Source organism: Dendropsophus ebraccatus, chromosome 12, assembly GCF_027789765.1.
Source record: "Dendropsophus ebraccatus isolate aDenEbr1 chromosome 12, aDenEbr1.pat, whole genome shotgun sequence".
NCBI lineage: Eukaryota > Metazoa > Chordata > Amphibia > Anura > Hylidae > Dendropsophus > Dendropsophus ebraccatus.
Genome location: NC_091465.1, coordinates 24556754 through 24578029, shown reverse-complemented (window position 1 = coordinate 24578029; position 21276 = coordinate 24556754). Strand labels below are relative to the sequence as shown.

General features: G+C 43.0%; 1 protein-coding gene across 3 annotated transcripts in view; it reads right to left on the bottom strand.

Moving 5' to 3' along the window:
- Positions 1-21276, bottom strand: part of LOC138769274 (Golgi integral membrane protein 4-like) — an 82504-nt gene that overhangs the window by 38646 nt on the left and 22582 nt on the right. For all 3 annotated transcript variants that reach the window (XM_069947638.1, XM_069947637.1, XM_069947636.1), the window contains exons 2-6: positions 12840-12914; positions 9522-9571; positions 8743-8796; positions 4910-5060; positions 4200-4282 (exon numbers count right to left, since the gene is read on the bottom strand). In XM_069947638.1, coding sequence (XP_069803739.1) covers positions 4200-4282; positions 4910-5060; positions 8743-8796; positions 9522-9571; positions 12840-12914 — 413 coding nt within the window. The remainder of the gene's footprint in view (positions 1-4199; positions 4283-4909; positions 5061-8742; positions 8797-9521; positions 9572-12839; positions 12915-21276) is intronic.

Genomic DNA, 21276 nt, shown 5'->3' with positions numbered 1-21276 from the left:
TTCAACTCAATTTTACACTAAACCTGGATCTCTATATCCAAAATATGAAGCTTGGGGCTGCTATAAAGATATGTTAAGAAGTGAATTAGCACTGAAGTGTGGATCTAAAAAACATGGTAGATGGACAAAGAGAAATGGGAAAGTGAATTTTCTAAGTGGCATTTCCTCCCTAGCGCATAAGTACATGAGGAATCTGAGGAATCGGCCATGGGAGCAGCTCCCACCACAAGAATGCAACACACAGCGAGCCGCTCCGCCAAGACTGCAGACATAAGGAGCCTTCACGTACGGGATTCAAACACATTAAGTCTCTAACTTTATCAGAACATTGTTCTTTACAAAATCCGTCTGTGAAAGGACTCGAAATCCTGAGACAACTACATTTGCTAGTTCATCATTACTTGTACTTAAAAGTGAGAAATTTATAAAGATTCTTTCCTACGAGAACAGCCAGGACAAAGGGAGAATTAAAGGGGTACTCCAGAAAAAGAAATTAAATAAACTGGTGTCAAAGTTATACAGATCTGTAAATTACTTCAAAGTAAAAATCTCAAACCTTCCAGTACTTATCAGCTGCTGTATGTCCTGCAGGAAGTGGTGTATTCTTTTCAGTCTGACACAGTGCTCTCTGTTGCCACCTCTTGTCCTGAGCAGTAGCAAATCCCCATAGAAAACATCTCCTGCTGTGGACAATTACTGTCATGGACAGAGGCGACAGCAGGGAGCACTGTGTCAGACTTGAAAGAACACACCACTTCCTGCGGGACATACAGCAGCTGATATGTACTGGAAGACTGAATATTGAAGAATAAAGTGTTCACAAGCCTGTCTAACATTTTTTTTTTCCGAGAGTACCCCCTTTATTATAAGAAATTAATCTGTGTAAGATATAGGACAAAGTATAGGATATTAGGGGCACATAATATTTAAGATGAAGAGATAATTACTGTACCGCTAGATAGGCCATCACTATTGGATTTAAGGGGGTCCGACTCTTGCCCCCCTGACAATCAGCCGTTTGAAGGGGCATGTCTTTGCAATCGCCGTACTTTTAGTAGTGGAGGTGTAAGGAACTACAATATTTCTCTTTCAAGTGAATGGAACAACACTACAGTTCCTTATATTATCATATTAGAGTAGCAGCCCATTCAAAGAGCTTATTGGTGAGGGTGCCACCTATCTAATATTGATTAAGTCTCATATGTGATGCACTCACCAGCAGAGAGTGCACTCACATACATCTGACATCAGGCATTACTGGTGTCAGGGCACCTAATGGATACCTACTAGGTGCGATTCATAATAATGATACAGCAAACAGATGACTGATCTCAGGGAGACCAGCCAAAGATGATACTGTCTGTCAGCTACTGGTTAAATACTATTAAATCCTAGGTGCATTGCCCCCTGGGAAACATTAATATTCAAAAAGGTTCGCAGAGCCTCAGTTAAGAGTCTCAAAACATGGGAGTAGAAAGGAATCCCTCCAGGGAAGGACCTAGCAAAGGCATGACTCCTGTATTGGTTTACTAGGCCTTGCTCCCACCTAGCCAGAATCCTGCTCTACACTGATGAGGGGTAACACCCCGAAACAGCTGTCTAAGGATGGACACCTGGCTTTGGTATTTTCCTGGTCATATCATCAGACTCGTAATTGAGTTGGATATTGACTGAAGGGGCCTCTTAACAGGGTGGTTTTGGTGGTCTCCATACAGGAGCCATCCCTTTGCTAGGCCCTTCCCTGCAGGGAGACTCGTAACTGCATCATAATAATGATGTCTTCTTATGGATCATAGAGGCCTTGAGACAACTGCACCCCCTATGGCTACACATCGGTGTATTATATGTACACTATGGAGGAGATTTATCAAAATGGTGTAAAGTAGAACTGGGTCAGTTGCCCCTAGCAACCAATCAGATTCCACCTCTCATTTTCCAAACAACCTGTGAGGAAAGAGAAGTGGAATCTGATTGGTTGCTAGGGGCAACTGAGCCGGTTCTACTTTACATCAGTTTGGTAAATCTCTCCATATATGCATATATCTGTGTACTCTTGGCTGCACTCAAGACAAGGTGGCGGACCAGGCCAAATCTGTATTACAGGCCACTCTCTCTTTAAAATTTCCTTGTTAACCTCTCTCCCTTGACGTCATCATGCCAGATGCATTTAACTTGCCAAACGTAACCTTAAATTAAGAATCCGCAATTTGCTCCAGGTCTCCGAGAAGCTGAAAATGTCAAATTATTATGCAAATATCCTTCCTGCTTCCTAATTAAATGGCATGTTCTATAAGCCAATTCAGCGGCCCAGACGGCCGGGTACCAGCATTTCATTTACTTCAATGGCTCCCAGACAATCAATAGCCACATTGTACAAGGAGAAATGATTCCCTCCTTCATTTTTAGGACCACAAGGAAGGTAAATTGTCAATTCACCTTCGCCAAATTGTAATTCAAGCGACAAATTATAACAAACCTGAAATGATAAATGTAATCTGACAAAAGAAGCAGGCGATAATTAAAGGTGCTAAATGGATATCCCCTTTAAGGCCTGGCACAGGTCTATGGGTACATTGGCAGCAAGCTGTAATATCTTCCTATTTGCATAGTAATGGGTGGCACATGGTTTTTAAAGAGTATTTCCACCTTATGCTGCGTTTACACAGAATGATTATCGTTCGAATTTTCACAATAACGATCGCATTTGAGCGATAATCGTTCCGTGTAAACACAGCAAACGATCAAGCGACGAGCGTGAAATCGTTCATTTTGATCTTTCAACATGTTCTCAAATCGGCGTTAGCTAAAAATTCGCAGATCGCTTTGTGTAAACAGTTTTTCAAGGATTCACCCTATGTGAAAGATGGGCTTAAGCGATCTTAAAAACGATTGCAATAACAATTTTTCTAACGATTTTTCTACCGATTTATTCGTCTAAATGCTGATTGTTATAAAAACCAAATCGTTGCTTCAAAATCGCTAAATGATCGATTGGGCGAATTATCGCTTCGTGTAAACGAAGCATTAGAGGGCCTTAAAGGGGTTGTCCAGGCTCAGAAAAACATGGCTGCTTTCTTTCAGAAATATTCAGGATGTGGTATTTCCTTGAGAGCTGCCATATGCAATTTAAAAGGGAATTTCTTGGAAAATCCACAGGGTGATCCACAGTATAAAATATGCACTTACTACTGTACCCGACCTATAACTGATCTGTCCTGTTCATTTATGATTTAACCTTTTTCTTTGCTTTCGCTTCTAGGAGAACTTGCCGACAACCAATATAGCTGTCACCCGTTCCTATTCTGTTTAAGGTGAATCTGGTACAGCTGGTACCGTTTTTTATTGCCAGCATCCATATCCTGTCCCAGGGTCCGCTTCTCTCCTGGTGCTGGTACCGGAGTATAAAAATATCTTTTATTTTGGCAGCACAGTGTCAAAGAGGCGGGGCCTACAGCGTATTTCTCTTCTTTAGTAGCTCAAGGTAATCCATCACAGGGGTGTGGCTAAAAAGAAAGGAAGGCGGGGGGAAAAGAGAGGTATGGGGCATCTAGGCCCCGCCTCTTTCACACCATGCCGCCAACATAAAAAAAAAAAATCTTTTTACGCAAATACCAGCACCAGGAGAGAAGCAGACCCCAGGTCAGGACAGGAATCTATGCTGGCAACACAATGGTACCAGTGGTTTTAGAGCGGGAGCATCGGTGCCTGCAGAGTCACTTAAAGCCCTATAACTATGACATTTCGACAAAGTAATGTGAGACCTTGGAGGAACTTTCCCAGGGGCAGATAAAAATCAGCTAAATAAACCAAAGTCAAACAAAGACAACTAAAAGCATGGCTATATGTTTAGGAATTATGCTGGTTTGGCTACATTCCCATAGTAATAATCACAGATCACAGGTAACATACAACTGACTAAATAAAATATATGTAATGTGTGTAGCACAGTTCTCAGCTTCCTTGCATATTTGTTTCCATTGGCATCGCATGGCCTATAAGACTCAACACATCACATTGGTGGTCAACTATAAAATAAAAAGAAAAAAAAAAGGGAATGTCCTGCAGGACCAATAGATGTTCATTGAAAGCAATAGTGGAAAGGTTATTTAAGTGGGTCCCAACTGTATGGCAGCATAGATTCCCTATGGTATGTTGCCTCTCCTACAAGCAATGAGTCTGCTCTTCATGGGCGGGGTTACCTGTGCACCGAGGAGCTGTGTGTGGACATCCTGGTGGGCTCTTCTAAGTAACTTACTCTCCTCTCGAAGTTTTGATATGGTATCTGCAAGTAATAACAGTACGGGGATTAAGAGAAATGTCATACAAAAGAAAAACAAACAAGTGACTGACATGAAGCATCCTCTTATCTGCATAAAAAGATGTTCTGCAGCAGCTGCAACAAAAAGTGATCAGGACTGGAAGCAGTCAGCTCCTTTTACTGTGTGACGGTCGCAAGCTGCAGTAACCAGGTCCCGCCACCATACAGTGAATGGAGCCACTGTGTCTGTGTGTTCACCATACAGTGTGCGTGTAGATCAGCTGATTGGTGGGGGTGTTGGGTGTCGTACCCTGACAATCAGTGATTGAGGGTCGGTTTTGCCCAGAAAACCCCTTTAAACACAGTTATGGATTGTTAATAAAGATGAGCGAACCCGGTTCGGGTTCGAGTCCATCCCAACCCGAACGATCAGTATTTGATTAGCGGAGGCTGTAGAACTTGGATAAAGCTCTAAGGTTGTCTGGAAAACATGGATACAGCCAATGACTATATCCATGATTTCCACATAGCCTTAGGGCTTTATCCAAGTTCAGCAGCCACCGCTAATCAAATGCCGAAAGTTCGGGTTCGGATGGACTCGAGCATGCTCCAGGTTCGCTCATCTCTATTTGTTAACCATCTCACTCTCACCTTGCAGACCAGCAATCTCATTCTCTTTCTCCCTCTGAAGTTGGGTCAGTTGTTGACTGTGTAGTTCTGCAGCTTTGCGATGCTCTAGCTTTAGGTTGCTGTGCTCCACCTGTAAGCCTGATAGCTGATTCTTCATTTCATCATTCTGATTCTAGTAGGAGAAAAAAAAAAAGAAAAAAGGTAAGCGCTAAAAATGTGCCTGCACAATATCGGCCCTACACGTATATAGTTCTGAAAGGACAGGAGAAATTTTACACCTAGGCTTCAGCACATCACAGTGGATACCAAGCACAACTTATTTTCTTATTTCTTACAATCTCTCGGTTATACCTCCTGAGAATGTATACATAAATTGGCAACTGGGCGGTTTAAACAATGAGAGGGCGTGTCCTTACAAGGTAAGGTATGCAGGCTTTCAGCTTCATGGAGTGACCACCATGTGGAAACAATGCCTAACCTAACCCATTGAACATCCACCACCCTGACAAGAGGGTTTTTTGTTTTTTCTCAAATCAGCTGCTGTATGTCCTGCAGGAAGTGGTGTATTCTTTTCAGCATGACACAGTGCTCTCTGCTGCCACCTCTGTCCATGTCAGGAACTGTCCAGAGCAGGAGAGTTTTTCTATGGGGATTAGCTACTGCTCTGGACAGTATTGGACATGGGCAGAGATGGCAGCAGGGAGACTGGGAAAAAATACATCAATAGTAATAACAGAGGAACACCGCCAACAATATAAGAGAAATACAAATATTACATAAAACAAAGCCGACAATAGCTCAAACTGCGATTTCCAAAGAGAGGAAAATAAATCACACACTTGGAAATAAATCTAAAGACTTTTGGGAGGGGGACGATTTTCTCTCCAAACAGTCAAATCCAACAAACCCGGCAAGACTGGACGAGATTGTTCCGAAAATGACTCTTTATAAGAGAGCGCTGAATGAATGGCAAGGTGCCCAATTGTGAGCACAATAGACAGGCAGCATTGCAAGCTTACCAATAAATGTGTTATTATGTGCCGCTATGGCAGGAAAAGGCTAGGCCGGATTTTAATAACATACTATTTATGCTGCGGCTATGGTCTATTATGGGTCTAGGCCGTGCCCGCTACCTTTTAATCCTGTGACGTGTGGAAAATTACAATGGACTTAGCAGGTACACGGACGGGAGGGAAAAAATTGCTGCCATTTAAAAAAAAAAAAAATGGAAAGGTAATAGAAAGATCAAACAATTAAGAGACTGGAAATAGCTGACATTTACTTCTGGTTTAACATGACAAGTTATTTAAAAGCACCTCGGTGGGGAGGGGGATGCAAGACTAGGGGTATACAGCTGGGCAATATGTGCCAGGGACGGGAAGCGGCAGAGATTCTTAACGTAGACACATCTGAAAAATCCTGGCAACGTCCAACTGCTTCCACCTGCGGTTGAGATCCCCAGCAATCATTAGACTAAGCAATAGAGACCACCTCCTTCACAGTTCATAAGCTTATGGCATGCACCATCATGGGGGTGGTCATCACTGTTCAGTGGATGATGTCAGCAGACCGCCTTAACGGGGAACTATCAGCAGGTTAGAGGAAACTCATATGCCGATAGCTGCTTACTGGGCGCTGAGGATGAAGATATGCCTGTTACCTTCATCCTTAGTGCCGCTAGCTTTGAAATCCTCTGCCCTGTAAGACTTTAGGAGCCCCCCAAGCACCGATCCAGCCGACCCCCTCCATTGATAATAATAAGGAAGGGTGGGCCGATCGGGGGGCAGATCTCCATACAGGGGGTGGGGTTACAGTCCCTGCCATCCCACCCCTTCTAATGATTATCGATGGAGTGGTCCGCTGGATTGGTGCTCGGGGGATGGTAACCCAGCCCAGGCAGAGCTGACCGTTCCCCTTTAAAGTGGTCCTGTGGAGAGTCCAAAAACAAATTGAGCTTATAGTCTCAGTTGCCATGATTCCAATAGAGTTTTTATCTTATGCTATGCACCCCCGCCACTCCAAAGATATAGGGGTTGTATTATCTGCGCTTTTCACTGAATAGTCAGAAAGGAGGAAACTTTATTGCAAAATGGGGCGTGAATGATGCAAAAAGTTTTAAAGTCTAAGCTGTGACAGTAATGTGGATTTTTCATCTGAACCATCTCTCTGCAAACTATTGATCTTCAATCAGGGTTGTTTAATGCTTTAAATTAACTGAAAACAATGTTAAAGGAGGATCTGCTAGGAGCTAATGTATTGTCTGTACCTGGACATAATAGACAACCATGGGCGTTCAATCGGCTTCCTTTCAGTCCTTCTATAGTCAATGTTAGGCTGGGTTCACACACAGTATATTTCAGGATGTTGAAATTGAGTGGATGGCCGCCATATAACAGTAAATAACGGCCATTATTTCAATATAACAGCCGTTGTTTTAAAGTAACAGCTAATATTTGCCATTAAATGGCGGCCATCCACTCAATTACAACATTGTGTGAACAGATCCTTTCTGTGTTTTTAATCCACTCCTGGTTTTGGTTGCAATATGAGGACCACAATACTGACTGAAATATACGTAGTGTGAACCCAGCCTTATACTGGAATGATGAGGTGCAATGACGGGTAGAACTAATAAAGGGGTTGTATTAACCATTTCACATGCAATGCACTTTCAGGTGACTTTTCAGGATAAGCTGCTGTGGATTTGTAGGATTTCTGGTTATTATATCATATCACATATCATCAGAACAGTTTTCCCTCTCCAGGCTCCAGGCTAGTGGGTGTAGACTAGCTGCCAGTGTCGGACTGGCCTACCAGAAGACCGGAGGATCCTGCGGTGGGCCCTCTGCTTTAGAACCTGCACAAACACTGACTGACATGTTGTTTCTTCATTGGTGGGCCCCCAGGAACGTTTCCTCCGATTGTCCCCAGATATCCCAGTCAGACACTGCTAGCTGCTATGATTTCTCCCATACATTGCACACACAGAAGAGGGGATCCTGCTTCCCCAGCTCTATAGCATACCCTCAGAAGTGGAAGCAGCATGGATGATAATATGAGCCAAGTTTTCAGTTTTTCAAAGTAAAAGAGCGTTAGAAGAGCCTGATAAATGGCTGAAAGGAGCAGAAGTGCGCAGACTCGACCGCTGCTCCTTGTCTACAGGAGTGCTAAAGGCCTTATTCCACGGAACGTTCATCGTTCATAGACTCGCTCCAACGACCGCTCGTTAACGATAATCGCTTCGTGGAAGATGTGTAAACGAGCGAACGACCAAGGCGAAATCGTTATATTGTCGTTTGAAAATCTTTTTCAGCATGTGGAAAAAAAAATTCGTTTGTCTTTGAAAGATAATTCGCTACTCGTTTCGTTAAATTACAAATCTTCCAGTCATTCGTAAAAAGGCCTACATGATCACCCCAGCGAACGTTTCAACGACCATGTAACGACCGCAAAATAATCGTTCACATTCCATGGTGTATTATGTATTATCGTTCGCTAAAAAAAAAATCGTTAAGTGATCGTTAACGAGCGGTCATTGGAGCGAGTCTATGAACGATAAACGTTCCGTGGAATAGAGCCTTTAGGGAACTAAGAGTAATATACATCTGCCCATAGCTGGTACCCCCATATACTATGAATGGAGTAAGGTCTATGCACAGTCCCGTATAGAAGTCCTATTATCAAAATAACATAGGGGGAGGGCGGTGGTCGGACAACCTGAAATCAGACACTTTCCCACAGGTTTAGGAGGATACGAGTCTATAACGGTAAAATCCCTTTATACAGTAACTCAGAAATGTTGACTTCATTAGTTAAAGGGAGTGACCGAACCAGAAAAACGTGGTTCCTCTTACCTTGAGAATCTTGTGTTGTGAGCTCAGAGCCCCATAGCGATTCATAGAATCTTGCTGAAAGAGGCAGAAAACAGGGATTAAATTATTAAAACAGAAATCAGATTAGCATATCCCTTGTATAAGATCTTACATATGACACGTATAACACAGTACACGCTGCAATTTACAAGTGGAACACTCTGTGCAAAACGAATGCATCGAGGCAGTGGTGGTGTATTCTTTTCATTCTAACACAGTGCTCTCTGCTGCCCCCTCTGTCCAGAGCAGGAGAGGTTTCCTATGGGGATTTGCTGCTGCTCTGGACAGTTCCTATCTCGAATAAAGACGTAATCAGAAAGCACTGTGTCAGACTTGAAAGAATACACCACTTCCTGTAGGACATACAGCAGCTGATAAGTACTGGAAGACTGGAGATTTTTAAATAGAAGTCATTTACAAATCAGTATACCTTTCCGAAACCAGTCGATTTGAAAGAAAAAGATTTTCACTGGAGTACCCCTTTAACGTTGTACTGTACAGCATCCTGGGTGTACTCAGAGTCATTAGAAATAAACAGGTCTAGGGGTTAATTCTGGCTCAGCTTCCTCAGAACAATGAGACATTTCTTGGAGCCATTCTTCAAAGTTATTTTTATTTCCAGATGTGTAACATGTGGAGCAACAGCCACATCCTGCGTCCTCACACAGCACCCCACACACATGTGACATCCGCCACACCCCGCCACATACCGGCATGGCCTACATGCCCGCAGCATGCCCCCACCACCAGCAACCACTTACCTTCTCTTTGTTCAGGGCCTCCTGGGCCTCCAGCTTATAGACTAAATAATCTGCAGGGAGGAAACAAACAGAACAGGATCGGCCAGATTGAATTTCATGAAAGCTCAGCAACAAAAACAAAGCATAACGACAGCCCCGATATACCACACACTAAAAAGCATCCCTGGGCAATGTTTGCTGATCTTCTAACATAACAGAACTTATTCTTAAAGGGGTGCTTTGGAGAGGAAAACATTTTTTTTTTTTTCCAAATCATCCGGAGTCAGAAAAATATACAGATGTAAAAATTGCTTCTATTTAAAAAATCTTAAGTCTTCCAGTACTTATCAGCTGCTGTATGTCCTGCAGGAAGTGGTGTATTCTTTCCAGTCTGACACAGTGCTCTCTGCTGCCATCGCTGTCCATGTCAGGAACTGTCCAGAGCAGAAGAAGTTTTCTATGGGAATTTGCTGCTGCTCTGGTCAGTTCCTGACATGGACAGAGGTGGCATCAGAGAGCACTGAGCCAGACTGGAGAGAATACATCCCTTCCTGCAGGACATACAGCAGCTGATAAATACTGGAAGACTTAAGATTTTTAAACAGAAGTCGTTTTTAAGTATGGGAAGTAAGGACATTTTTAAATAGAAGTAAATTACATATCTGTATAACTTTCTGAAACCTGTTGATTTGAAAGAAAAAGATTTTCGCAGGATTAACCCTTTAATTCTATATGAAAAATTGAATTCAAAAGGTAAAATACACATAAACAATTGGAATTTAATGACTCCAGAATTCTGGGGCTATGAATGTGCCGCACACTGGGATTGCCTCCTAAACCTGTGTAAACACATAGTCAGCAGATACAGTCCTAGCCCAATAGTCGGGATACATCTGCTACTTAGTATTAAGGGAACATGTAAAACCCTGTGGAGCTTCTACCAATTGCCGGCTTTGATAGTCAGATGTAAGGAGATCTGGGCGGCTTTGCTCATCTAAGCTACAACCTGCAGAAAAGGAATAGAACATGAGGAAACCAGAAGGAAAGGATTTCTACATCAAACCCTAAGGGCGAAGGATTTAGGAGAAAGCAAAGACAGACTGGACGTATTGTATCTACAGGGCAAGGAGCAGCTCAGAGAAACGACTGGAGGAGCAAACAATGGAGAGCAAAGTCACAACTAATTGTTCTCCATAAAAAAGAAAGTCACAATCCTGATCTGGTCTTTGTCTCACACAGAGAACAACTTCACTTTGGCTGTCCAGGCATGATGGGAATTGTAGTTTTGCAATGGCTGGAAGGCCGAAGGTTCCCCATCCCTGTTCTACTGTATAGGAGCTGTCCAGGCATGATGGGAATTGTAGTTTTGCAACGGCTGAAGGGCCGAAGGTTCCCCGTCCCCGGACTATGCCTTCATAAGAACAACTCACAGTTGCCAGACCCAGGGCCGGCTCCGGGTTTTTGCATCCATCTACTATATAAGTCAATTGAGACACCACTAAGGGTCCATTTACACAGAAAGATTATCTGACGGATTATCTGCCAAAGATTTGAAGCCAAAGCCAGGAATGGATTTGAAAAGATGAGAAATCTCAGGTTTTCCTTTATAACCTGATCTCTGGCTTTGTCTTCAAATCTTTGGCAGATAATCTTTCTGTGTAAATGGACCCTAAGGCTGGGTTCACACTGCATTTTTCCCAATCAGTTTTATGTTTAATGGAAAAACCGGCTGCAATTGTGTGTCATCCGTTTGGATCAGTTTTCCATTGACTTCCATTTAAAAAAAAAAAACTGATCAAAATGGATGAGTTTTTTTAACATACAGAAAAGTAGTGTTGACACTACTTTTCTGTACGTAAACAAAAACGCATCCGTTTCGATCCATTTTTTTTTTTTTAATGATGGAAGTAAATGGAAAACGGATCCAAACAGATGACACACAATTGCAGCAGTTTTTTCCATTAAACGTATATGTTAAAAAAAATGCAGTGTGAACCCAGCCTTACATACATTAACTTTACTGACACACAAACAGTAACACATATACTGACTGACACATGTTACCTGTGCCTCGATCCACCCTGTGCAAGTAGGGGTGGAGGATTACACACATCCCTACAAAGGGTGTAATAGGGACAGTCGGTTGCTACCAAGGACTCAGGAATGATATTGATTTATCCCTACAACACCATCTACATTGGATACTTACCTTTTCTTGTTTTTCATAGGCCTGGATGGTTGTTATTCACTGAATTTATTATCTAATGTTTATGGCTCTCAGTGGGCTTGGACCACTAGTAGTTTTATTGTGCTTTGTCAGGAACTTTAATTTTTAAGCAGACTATTAAATGTTTGTTTTAGATTGTTACGCTCCATTCTCTAATTTCTTTATATCTTCATTAAGCCCTAGCCCTATGAGGCAACACTGAGCTAGGCCATAAATACTTATGGACGTCACACTTGGATACTGGACAAACCAACCTTATCCTGTCATTTCTCAACCAATTTTCATTTCTTGTGTTTTAATGTTTTTCCATTTACAGAGCAATATGAGGGCTTGTTTTTTGCAGGACCAATTGTACAATAAAACTTAACAAAATAAAATAAAATTGGAAGTGAAATAGAAAAAAAAAATATATATATATATTTTTGAGTTTAGTTTTTACAGAGGAACTTACCTCTCCTCGGGACCCCAGCAAGAAGGCTGCTCAGCCATTCGGTGATTGGAGCAGTGTCTTGCCCCAGTCAATGACTGGTTGAGTGGCCAGTCCATCAGCGGGGTCATAATGTTTAAGCGCCGGAGATCCCGGAGCCCAGTGGGGGCTCCGCTGGTCCCGCTGTTTACCGCGGTTACGGGCAGAGGTAAATTCCTACTTCTGATCATATTCCCCCCTGCCAGCTGCCAAATTTAAAAAATGGTCGTACTTCTCCTTTAATAGAGGGGGGCATCTGAGAAAATAGGAAGCTAATATGGTTTTCTGTGGTATAGGGCAGGGAACCTTCGGCCCTCCAGCTGTTGCAAATTACAATTCCCATCATGCTGGACAAGTAAAGCTAGAGGTTTAGCTATAGGGGGTGTCCAAAGACCCTTCTGTCACATAGGTAGGGACCCAATTTACAGATCCTACAACAGGGCCCAGGGTCTACAAGTCAAATCATTGCACAGAACACACCATCACCGTTACATCGGATAAACCTGTGGAGTCTTCGGCCGCAGAGAAGCAGCTCGTGTTTGATCGCGAACATGGAGTCACGCATGGGGAATATATTGCGATTGCCAGAAGATAAAACAAAGCCTGCTGTTCAACAGATGGCAGAAGCAAGAGGCACGGGACTGACCTTCTTTTGTCTTCTTGTGCTCACTCTTCTCCTTCTGTAAAGAACGCTCAAGTCTTGAACGATGCTCGTACACCACTTGGGATCAAGAAGAAAAAACATAGGAATTGTTACACTGTGAAATTACTCTACAAGAAATATTTGTCCCTGAGATCCATGAGCAACCGCGCTTTCCCCCCCACCATCACCACAATGTAACAGGTCGATGGGCAAGCAGCAATGGGTCTTCCCAATACTCTGCACTAAAGCTAAAGATGCTTTCTCTAATTTATGTAATTTCCATAAGGAATTTGTTTAAGAGATCACTATGATGACAGAGGATTGGTTGCTTAAAGAGTTACTGTCACTTTAAAAACTTTAGAGTAAATTCAGAGCGGCACTGCGTAATAGTTCAGGCGCACGAGAGAAGGAATATCATCCCAACTATACAGTTTCATATTAAATCCCCTCACTCACTAATCACGACATACGTTTCAAAGTTTATTCAACATCCATAAAACGTACAAGTGTGAATACACAGCAGGACGCGTTTCGACCATTGCCCTAACAATCAGTAGACAGAGCTGGGAGAAGCGCACAGTTCAGTGCTTCTCTCCCCAGCATGCTGCTTTACCTGTTTCAAGAGATGGGATCCATAGACTTATTATAGAATCCACCTCTAGCAATAAGATGGGCAGAGCAGCAAGCTTGGGAGAGAAGCAATCCCATAACTGAACACTATCCCTTATCCTGTCCTAACTAATCAGTGGGGGTTCAACCAATCACAAGAATGGAAATCACCTATCGCCTGGTGAGTGTATGAAGCAGCAGCGCACAAGCTCGACTGCCGCTCTATTCACTGTCTATGAGACTTACGAACACAGCAGAGTTTAGAGTACAGCAATGATCAAAACTCCCATAGGGAATGCATGGAGAAGTGGTTGAGCACGCGCTCTGCCGCTCCATTCACTTGGGGGACCTCAGTTCTCGTGATTGCTGGGTGTTACAGTAGTTGTAACCCCACCGATCAGATAGTTATCCTATGCAAAAGGGAGAAGTTTTAAAGGAGCTTTCCCAGAATAAGACACCCACCCGTCAGGCCAGCTTGGCTTTCTATGGAGGCTGCATTGAGAGACACTGACTATACTGTGCTATTTTTTTATATTTTCTTGTATGTATAACTATGGGGACAGCCATCTTACTTTGAGCTGTAAAACTAATATAGGGCATAAGTACCACTTATATGGGAAAGTGTAGTGAGCATGCTCTGTGACATATGCCGAGAAGGAAGGGCCAAGTAACTAATATAGGGCATAACTATTACATATATGGGATAGTGTAGTGAGCATGCTCTGTGACATATGCAGAGAAGGAAGGGCCAAGTAACTAATATAGGCATAACTATCACATGCATGCTCTGTGACATATAAAGGATACTATGCAGAGAAGAAAGGGCCAAGTAACTACCGTAATACATGGAATAACTATCACTTATATGGGAAGGTGTAGTGAGCATGCTCTGTGTCAATGCTGTGATCTTGTGTTATCTGCCTCCAGCTTTATAATAGAAGGGGGTATAGTAATCCTGTCCCCAATGTCCTTTACAGGGGCCATTTTCCGATTATATATGAGGATACAGATGATCAGACATCACCGCCTCACGTTGAAAGTCACAAACATCACAAACAGCTCAGAAAAAAAGTTAAATTACAGCCCAGATCATATGATAGTGGTTCTATCCAGCAAAAGATGACGGTAACGGGTAAATGCGCTGTGAAAATGAAAACCATATGACTACAATTCCGGGAACAATAAATTACCGTCGCTCTAAATAACAGGGAGTTGTGTGCTAAAAGCCTGCACTGTGAGAACGGCGTACCAAAGAGGCACTACTCACATCCTGTGGCTATAGCAAGGCATGGCTGACCATTATTTTTTTCACTCAGATGATGACACCGACAAATGCTGGGACGGCGTGTATGGAGTTTTAAAAAAATATGTAATTTATATTCATAGAAAAATAAATAAAATAAGGAATGTAAGTGCAAGGCAGAACCAAAGCAAACAATAGTTCAAGTAATTGTCATCTGTGCATTGGATTATAAGCAGTTCCACCATTTGTATTATCAGAATTTCTTTTACAGCTCAAAAAAAAATTTTTGTACAATATTTCTTGAGGGTGCGTTCACACCTACAGGATCCGCAGCAGATTTGATGGTGCAGATTTGATGCTGTGTTCAGTTATTTAAATGAAATCTGCTGCGGATCTGCAGCAGAAAATCAGCTGCGGATCCGGTAAGTGTGAACTAAAGGGCTAAACACACTTTTTTTTTTTTTTGCTTTCGGAGTTTTATGGTTATAGTTCGAGAACTTTTTTGGGCTATCATATTGTTAACCATAAACAACCCACAAAAAGCCCTGCTCAGCCGTCAGCGGGTGAGGCGGGACTCCACTAGCGGTCCCCGCTCAGATGAAGAAGCGACCGGGGGACCAGAAACCAGGGGTCTACAGTGGATCCCAGCACTTGAGCCGGGGCGGTAGGTGCATGTAGTTGGGTTCAGTCACCTCCTCCCCAGCTCTTTTGAAAAAAGAAAATTTCGGGCACTGGACATCTCCAAATGAAGGCAGTAAAATGAATGTATGTTTCAAGAAAGGCAATGTAATAAGGAACTGTAATACAGATGTTTACAGGTCACAAAAATGGCCCAAAATTCTGTGTGGGAACATGGCCTCAGACTGGAGATCCTCAAGCTTCTTGTAGTTGTATAGTATCCTTATGTTCTTATTATTGGACACAATTACCTGCGTAATGGAATGGGTTTTTTGTGAATTCTTCAAGGAAATAAGCCTTTGTGGCAACAGATTGGCTCCAAAGTCCCAACCAAATGGGGTTGTCTTCTTTTGGACCTCTGAAGCTTATTAGTGTATCAGAACCTGGGCCCACTGCAAGATCCAATTGTCGCCGATGTGCAAGTCTATACTTGATGATCTGCCATTTTGGGTAATGGAGGCAACATTAATTGGAAAAGTCTATACTTTCTACAAACCTGCATCAGAGGACACCCATGCGTAAATAAAAATGTAGTATAGAATATGGCACTGTAGGTCCATAGCTTGAATTGGCACTATAATTACCAACAAATAATGGTAAATCAGCAGGGGAGGTGATATACGACTTTATCTTTACAATTTACTTAAAGGGGTAGTGCAGCGCTAAACATTTATTCACAAAATAATACACATTACAAAGTTATACAATTTTGTAATGTATGTTATGTATGTGAATGGCCCCCTTCCCCGTGTTCCCCCCCACCCCGGAAGTGTGGTGCATTATACTCACCGCATTAGTGTCGACCCCCGGCAGCCATCTTAGACAATGACGACATCTTTGGGCGGTCGGCCGAAGCGCTACAGCCGTCCCTCATGGGGGGAACGCGGGGAAGGAGGCCATTCACATACATAACACACATTACAAAGTTGTATAACTTTGTAATGTGTGTTATTTTGTGAATAAATGTTTAGCGCCGCACTACCCCTTTAATTTATTTTTTGTCTATTTTCTATATAAAAACCAATGCTATAAAATTAACCACTAAATATGTCACTTACTGGAAATAGCAGTCGAGGCCCCATCACTAAGGGTCCTATTCCACCGGACGATTATTGTTTGCATAATCGTTAACGATTAACGATCTCAAACGACCGCTATTGCGAAAGACCTGAACACGTTCACTCATTTCCATGGAACGATAATCGTTACTTATGATCGTAATTGCGATAGTTTTTTCTTCTCTATTTATTCGCTATTGAGTTCGTATCTATTGCAAACGACCGAACGACGTCTTATTCAATGCGAACGATTTGCGAACAAGCAACGATAAAAATAGGTCCAGGTCTTATAAAGCGATCAACGATTTCTCGTTCGGTCGTTAATCGTTAACTGCATTTCAAACGAATTATCGTTTAGATTCTAACAATTTAACGATAATCTGAACGATAATCGTCCGGCGGAATAGGGCCCTAAGGCCATTTGGTCTTTAGAAGCAGCAAAAAAAGACCAAATGCAGGAAGTGATGTCAGTTGTCCCTCTGCTCTGCACAGGTTGGCCTAGTAGAGATGAATGCTGATTGGCCAAGAGCCGTACACGCCCCTGCACACTGCTGCAGCTGAGTGAACTGATCTAAGGGCCCCCCCACCGGCTCAGAGTGAAATACAGAAGCATGAGCGGCACTATAGGGCACTAAATGGACTGCTGGGGCTGACAGATTAAAATAAAAACTGACAGCATACAAAAGGCCAGCATTAACTATATATTTTCAGGTTATTTTTATATGTCATAACAGGTACTTTACATTAATAAACATTAGCTTTTTTTTTTCTAGAGAAAACGTCACGCTGCTCCAAAGTTCAGGCAATGTAATCCCTTTACAATATGGTCCCACGCACCCAGCATCAAGAGCAGCTCCTTTACCGCCAAAGGTACAGATATAACATGACAGCAAAGTAAGCCCTGTAACATGTATATATCACATAAATACATTTTACACAAATCCAATACTATCTAGAAACACGTACTGTAAGCTGCACTGATATTATTAAAGGACCAAGAAGCATTAGGATATTAGTTAAGCCATTATAACCTTATAATACTTGATCTTTTATTTGATCAGTTAGGAATACAGCACCAGACTAACATAGTTTGGGTTAGGGTGTGGGGTGGTGTTGCCTTCTTGACACACACACAGGGTCCAACTTCTACAGCACAAGTGTCAAACTTGCAGCCCTTCAGCTGTTGCAAAACTACAGTTCCCATCAAGCTTTGGCTGTCCAGGCATGATGGGAACTGTAGTTTTACAACAGCTGGAGGGCTGCAAGTTTGACACCCCTTATCTATAGACTGTGCTGTGACTTCCTGCTGGGAGAGGGGCAGAGAGAGCTGCTTTAAGGCCCTATTCCATGGGCCGACTGACAGGAGCAAAGGAGCGCTATCAGAGCTAGTTTGCTCCTCGTTCCCCACTCGCTTGCGCAGCTGTTCCACGCGGCAGCAGCGAGCGGGTGAGTGCGGGGGGGGGGGGGGGGGCTGCCCCGGTGATCACTAGATCGTCCGGGCAGCCCATAGCATACAGCAGCGGTCTGCTGCCGACGCTCCTATTCACTGCGCGACGGCAGCTGAGCGTTGCTGTGCGAGTCGTTTGTCTTTCAACATGAAAGACGACGCAGCGATCAGCCGACATGAACGGCCGTAACGGCGGATATTGGTAGATAATAGTTCCGTGGAATAGGGCCTTTACTCATGCTCTGGACAAACAGCTATGTATATATCTGCTGCAGAGACCTTGCATTGTAATATATATAGAAATAACCTTCGCTTAAGGCTTTACAGGGGATCTAAATAAGAAACAGGGTTTGCAAAATGGGATAGGCTGGCCCCAAAAGTAAGACACTGCCTTTTTGGGAGCAAAAATTAATACAAAGTACTGTCTTATTTTCGGGGAAACACAGTAGATTTTTATCAGCTAGAAAGGCATAAAAATAGAGGCAACAAGCGTCATCAAACTGCAGTAGAACACGCCACAAGCCTCATTACTCCACCATCCGATCATAAACTCTCCACCTCCGGTCTATAGGACTTGGACGTTGTTCTTTGCTTCTTGACGTAATTAATAAGGTGGTCATATCTCTGGAAGAAAACGGTTCTATTGCACTATGTCGTGTGGAAAAATATAGGAAAGAATTTGTATGGCTCATTTATAGAGAACTAACCATGACCGGCCTCAAGATCCAAGTCAATGATTGGTGGGTGTTAACTCCTTCACAACATTTGGAATGAAGTTAGAATCTAAAATAACACAAAGCTAACACTGGACCAAGTGTTTTATCTGCATTTCTAGCTTCTTGGTACCAGTTTTAACACCCAAACAGCATTAGCCTTGTCTATGGTGACCAATGGGAAAGAGTTACCCGATGACCATGTTAGTATAGACTAGACCAGGGATGGGGAACCTTGGGCCTTCCAGTTGTTGAAAAAACAACAATTCCTATTGTGCCTGGACAGCCAAAGCTAAAGGCATGATGGGAACTGTAGTTTTCCAACAGCTGGATGAACAAAGGCTTACCCTCACTGGACTAGACCATCTATGCCAAATTTATCACGAGGATTAATGATATTCAATAAACTTTTAGACACACGTCCAAGTTTCGAACTTATCTGATACCAGACAGCATACATAAGAACTATCCTGGCTATTTCTGTCTTACATGGAAAACCTCTAATAAGAAGAAATGACCTGACTGCTAATGTGATAAGATGGGGTCATGGCTACATATGACGTGTCAACACTGCACAAGAGTAATAGAGCAGACTACAGTACACTGATCATATCACAATGTAGAGCGGATACTTCAGTCAGACCGGAAAATTATCTACATGGGCCAAAGTTCACATCCAGTTCAGTCTACATTGCATCCTCTTCCAGTAAAAGTTACTTTATTATCAGTAAGAAATTGCATTGTGAGCAATAACCCAATAAAACATTTACAGAATTATGGTGTCCCACCACAGGGGTTCTTTTTTGTTTCTCATGCACCTTTTGTAAAAGCTCTGTACTCAGGTTAAGTGGTGATGAAGGGTACTTTGCAGTTTCACCACTAGATGTCAGTATTTTGTATTTCTATGTATTGAACGGCTGAAGGAAGCTAAGGGGTAAGATCTGTTTTGTTTCTGACCAATAGGAGAAGCTTTCTACTTCTGCCCTATCTCTTTATTATGCAGACACTCATCCCCACCACTCCCAGGGAAGTTAACTTAAGCCCCTGTAGGAAGAGTTACTTGATGGAGGAAGTACAGTTGAGTTCTAGTCAGATTCTTGTGGGAGAAAGACACACAGAGCAAGCGTCCCTGCTGTAGCCAAGCCAGGGCCTGGCTTATGCAAGGACCCTTCTCTGGGACCAAAGAAGGCAGTCTAGTCTAAGACATGAGTGTGTTCAGATGCAGCTAGAGACAACTAGTTCCTTTACTACCACTTCTATTATGCAGTGCTAAGCACTTTAAGGGAGAAGAGTTCAGGAATACCCTAAACCATGCCATGAACCAGTCTAAAAAGGTGCAGGGCAGTATCCTAAGAACCAAAGGAACTAGCCTGGATAGGAAAAAGCTACCAAAGGAAGGTCTAGGTATCCTATCTCGTAGTGCAGGTAACTGGGACACTACTGGAAACTTAGCTTTACCCAGATAACCACGGCTGTGGCTTGTATCCCCCTATTAGGACGGGTCACTCGACCCTGTAGGGCACAAAGTATTTTCTAAAGTTCCGGCAGAGTACATTGCTACACTGGGCAAGGGCTTCTTTGACCAACTCTTCTCCTCTCCTCTACTCTTCGAGCGCCGCTGCAACTGCCTCTCTAAGCACCTTCTCAAGTACAACCAAGTTGCAGCACTAAAGTCTATGGGGGGCATTTATTAAGTCCGGCGTTTTTTACGGCGGACTTAAAAATGCCCCCGCAGCTCCGGCGCTACGGAGATTTATGTAGAGGCAGACTGCCTCTACATAAATCCCGTGCGCGCCGGTGCGCACCGCCGAAAACCTATGCCAGCTGAGGACTGGAGTAGGTTTTCAGCGTATATTTGGGCGGAACGGATGGTAAATCGCGCGGACTCTGAGTCCGCGCCCTCCGTTCCGCCCACTACACGCCCCCTTTCCGCCCCCCTGGCGTACTCGGCGGAAAGTGCCGATTTGCGAATATTTTATTCGCAAATCGGCCATTTGCGTATAAAAAAATACGCAAATCGTCACTTTCCCCCGAAAATCATCCGTTCGCAGGATGATACATGTGGCCCTATGTGAAGATTTATCTATTCTACTTTTCTATTTTCTAGTAGTCATGTATAGCTCTATCATAAACGTATTTCCTTCTGTGTATGGGAAATAAGTGTTAAAGGGGTTATCCAGGGTTCGTAATTTTTTTTTTTAGCCCTAAAACAAGTTGTCTCTGTAGCCACCACCTGCACAATCACTGAGGTGGCACACCACTACAGCCTTCACGTTACCTGTGTTAGAACCATAAATAAGTGGTAACATGTTGAGAAAAGGATACAGGAGAATGGCAACCATGAAGTAAGTAAAAAAAAAAATGTCCCCAGTCAACCTCTTGAAAGGGAAACTAATAGCAGGTTAGAAGTATTTAACATGCTGTTATGACCCTATAGTATACGGGCCCTGAGGATCAAGGTAATTTTTTTACCTTTATCCATAGCACCACTCAGGAGCTTTGTAGTTTATTAGATATGTAAATGAGGTGGTTTGGTGCACTGGGGGCAGGACTACACCCTCAGAGCACCGATACACCCTGGCCGGCCCACCCTCCTAATCCATATTCATCCAGCACTCTGCAGTGAGGAGCACCAAAGTGATATCACTGCAGAGCGCCAGATGAATATTCATTGGGGGTGGGCCGGCTGCAT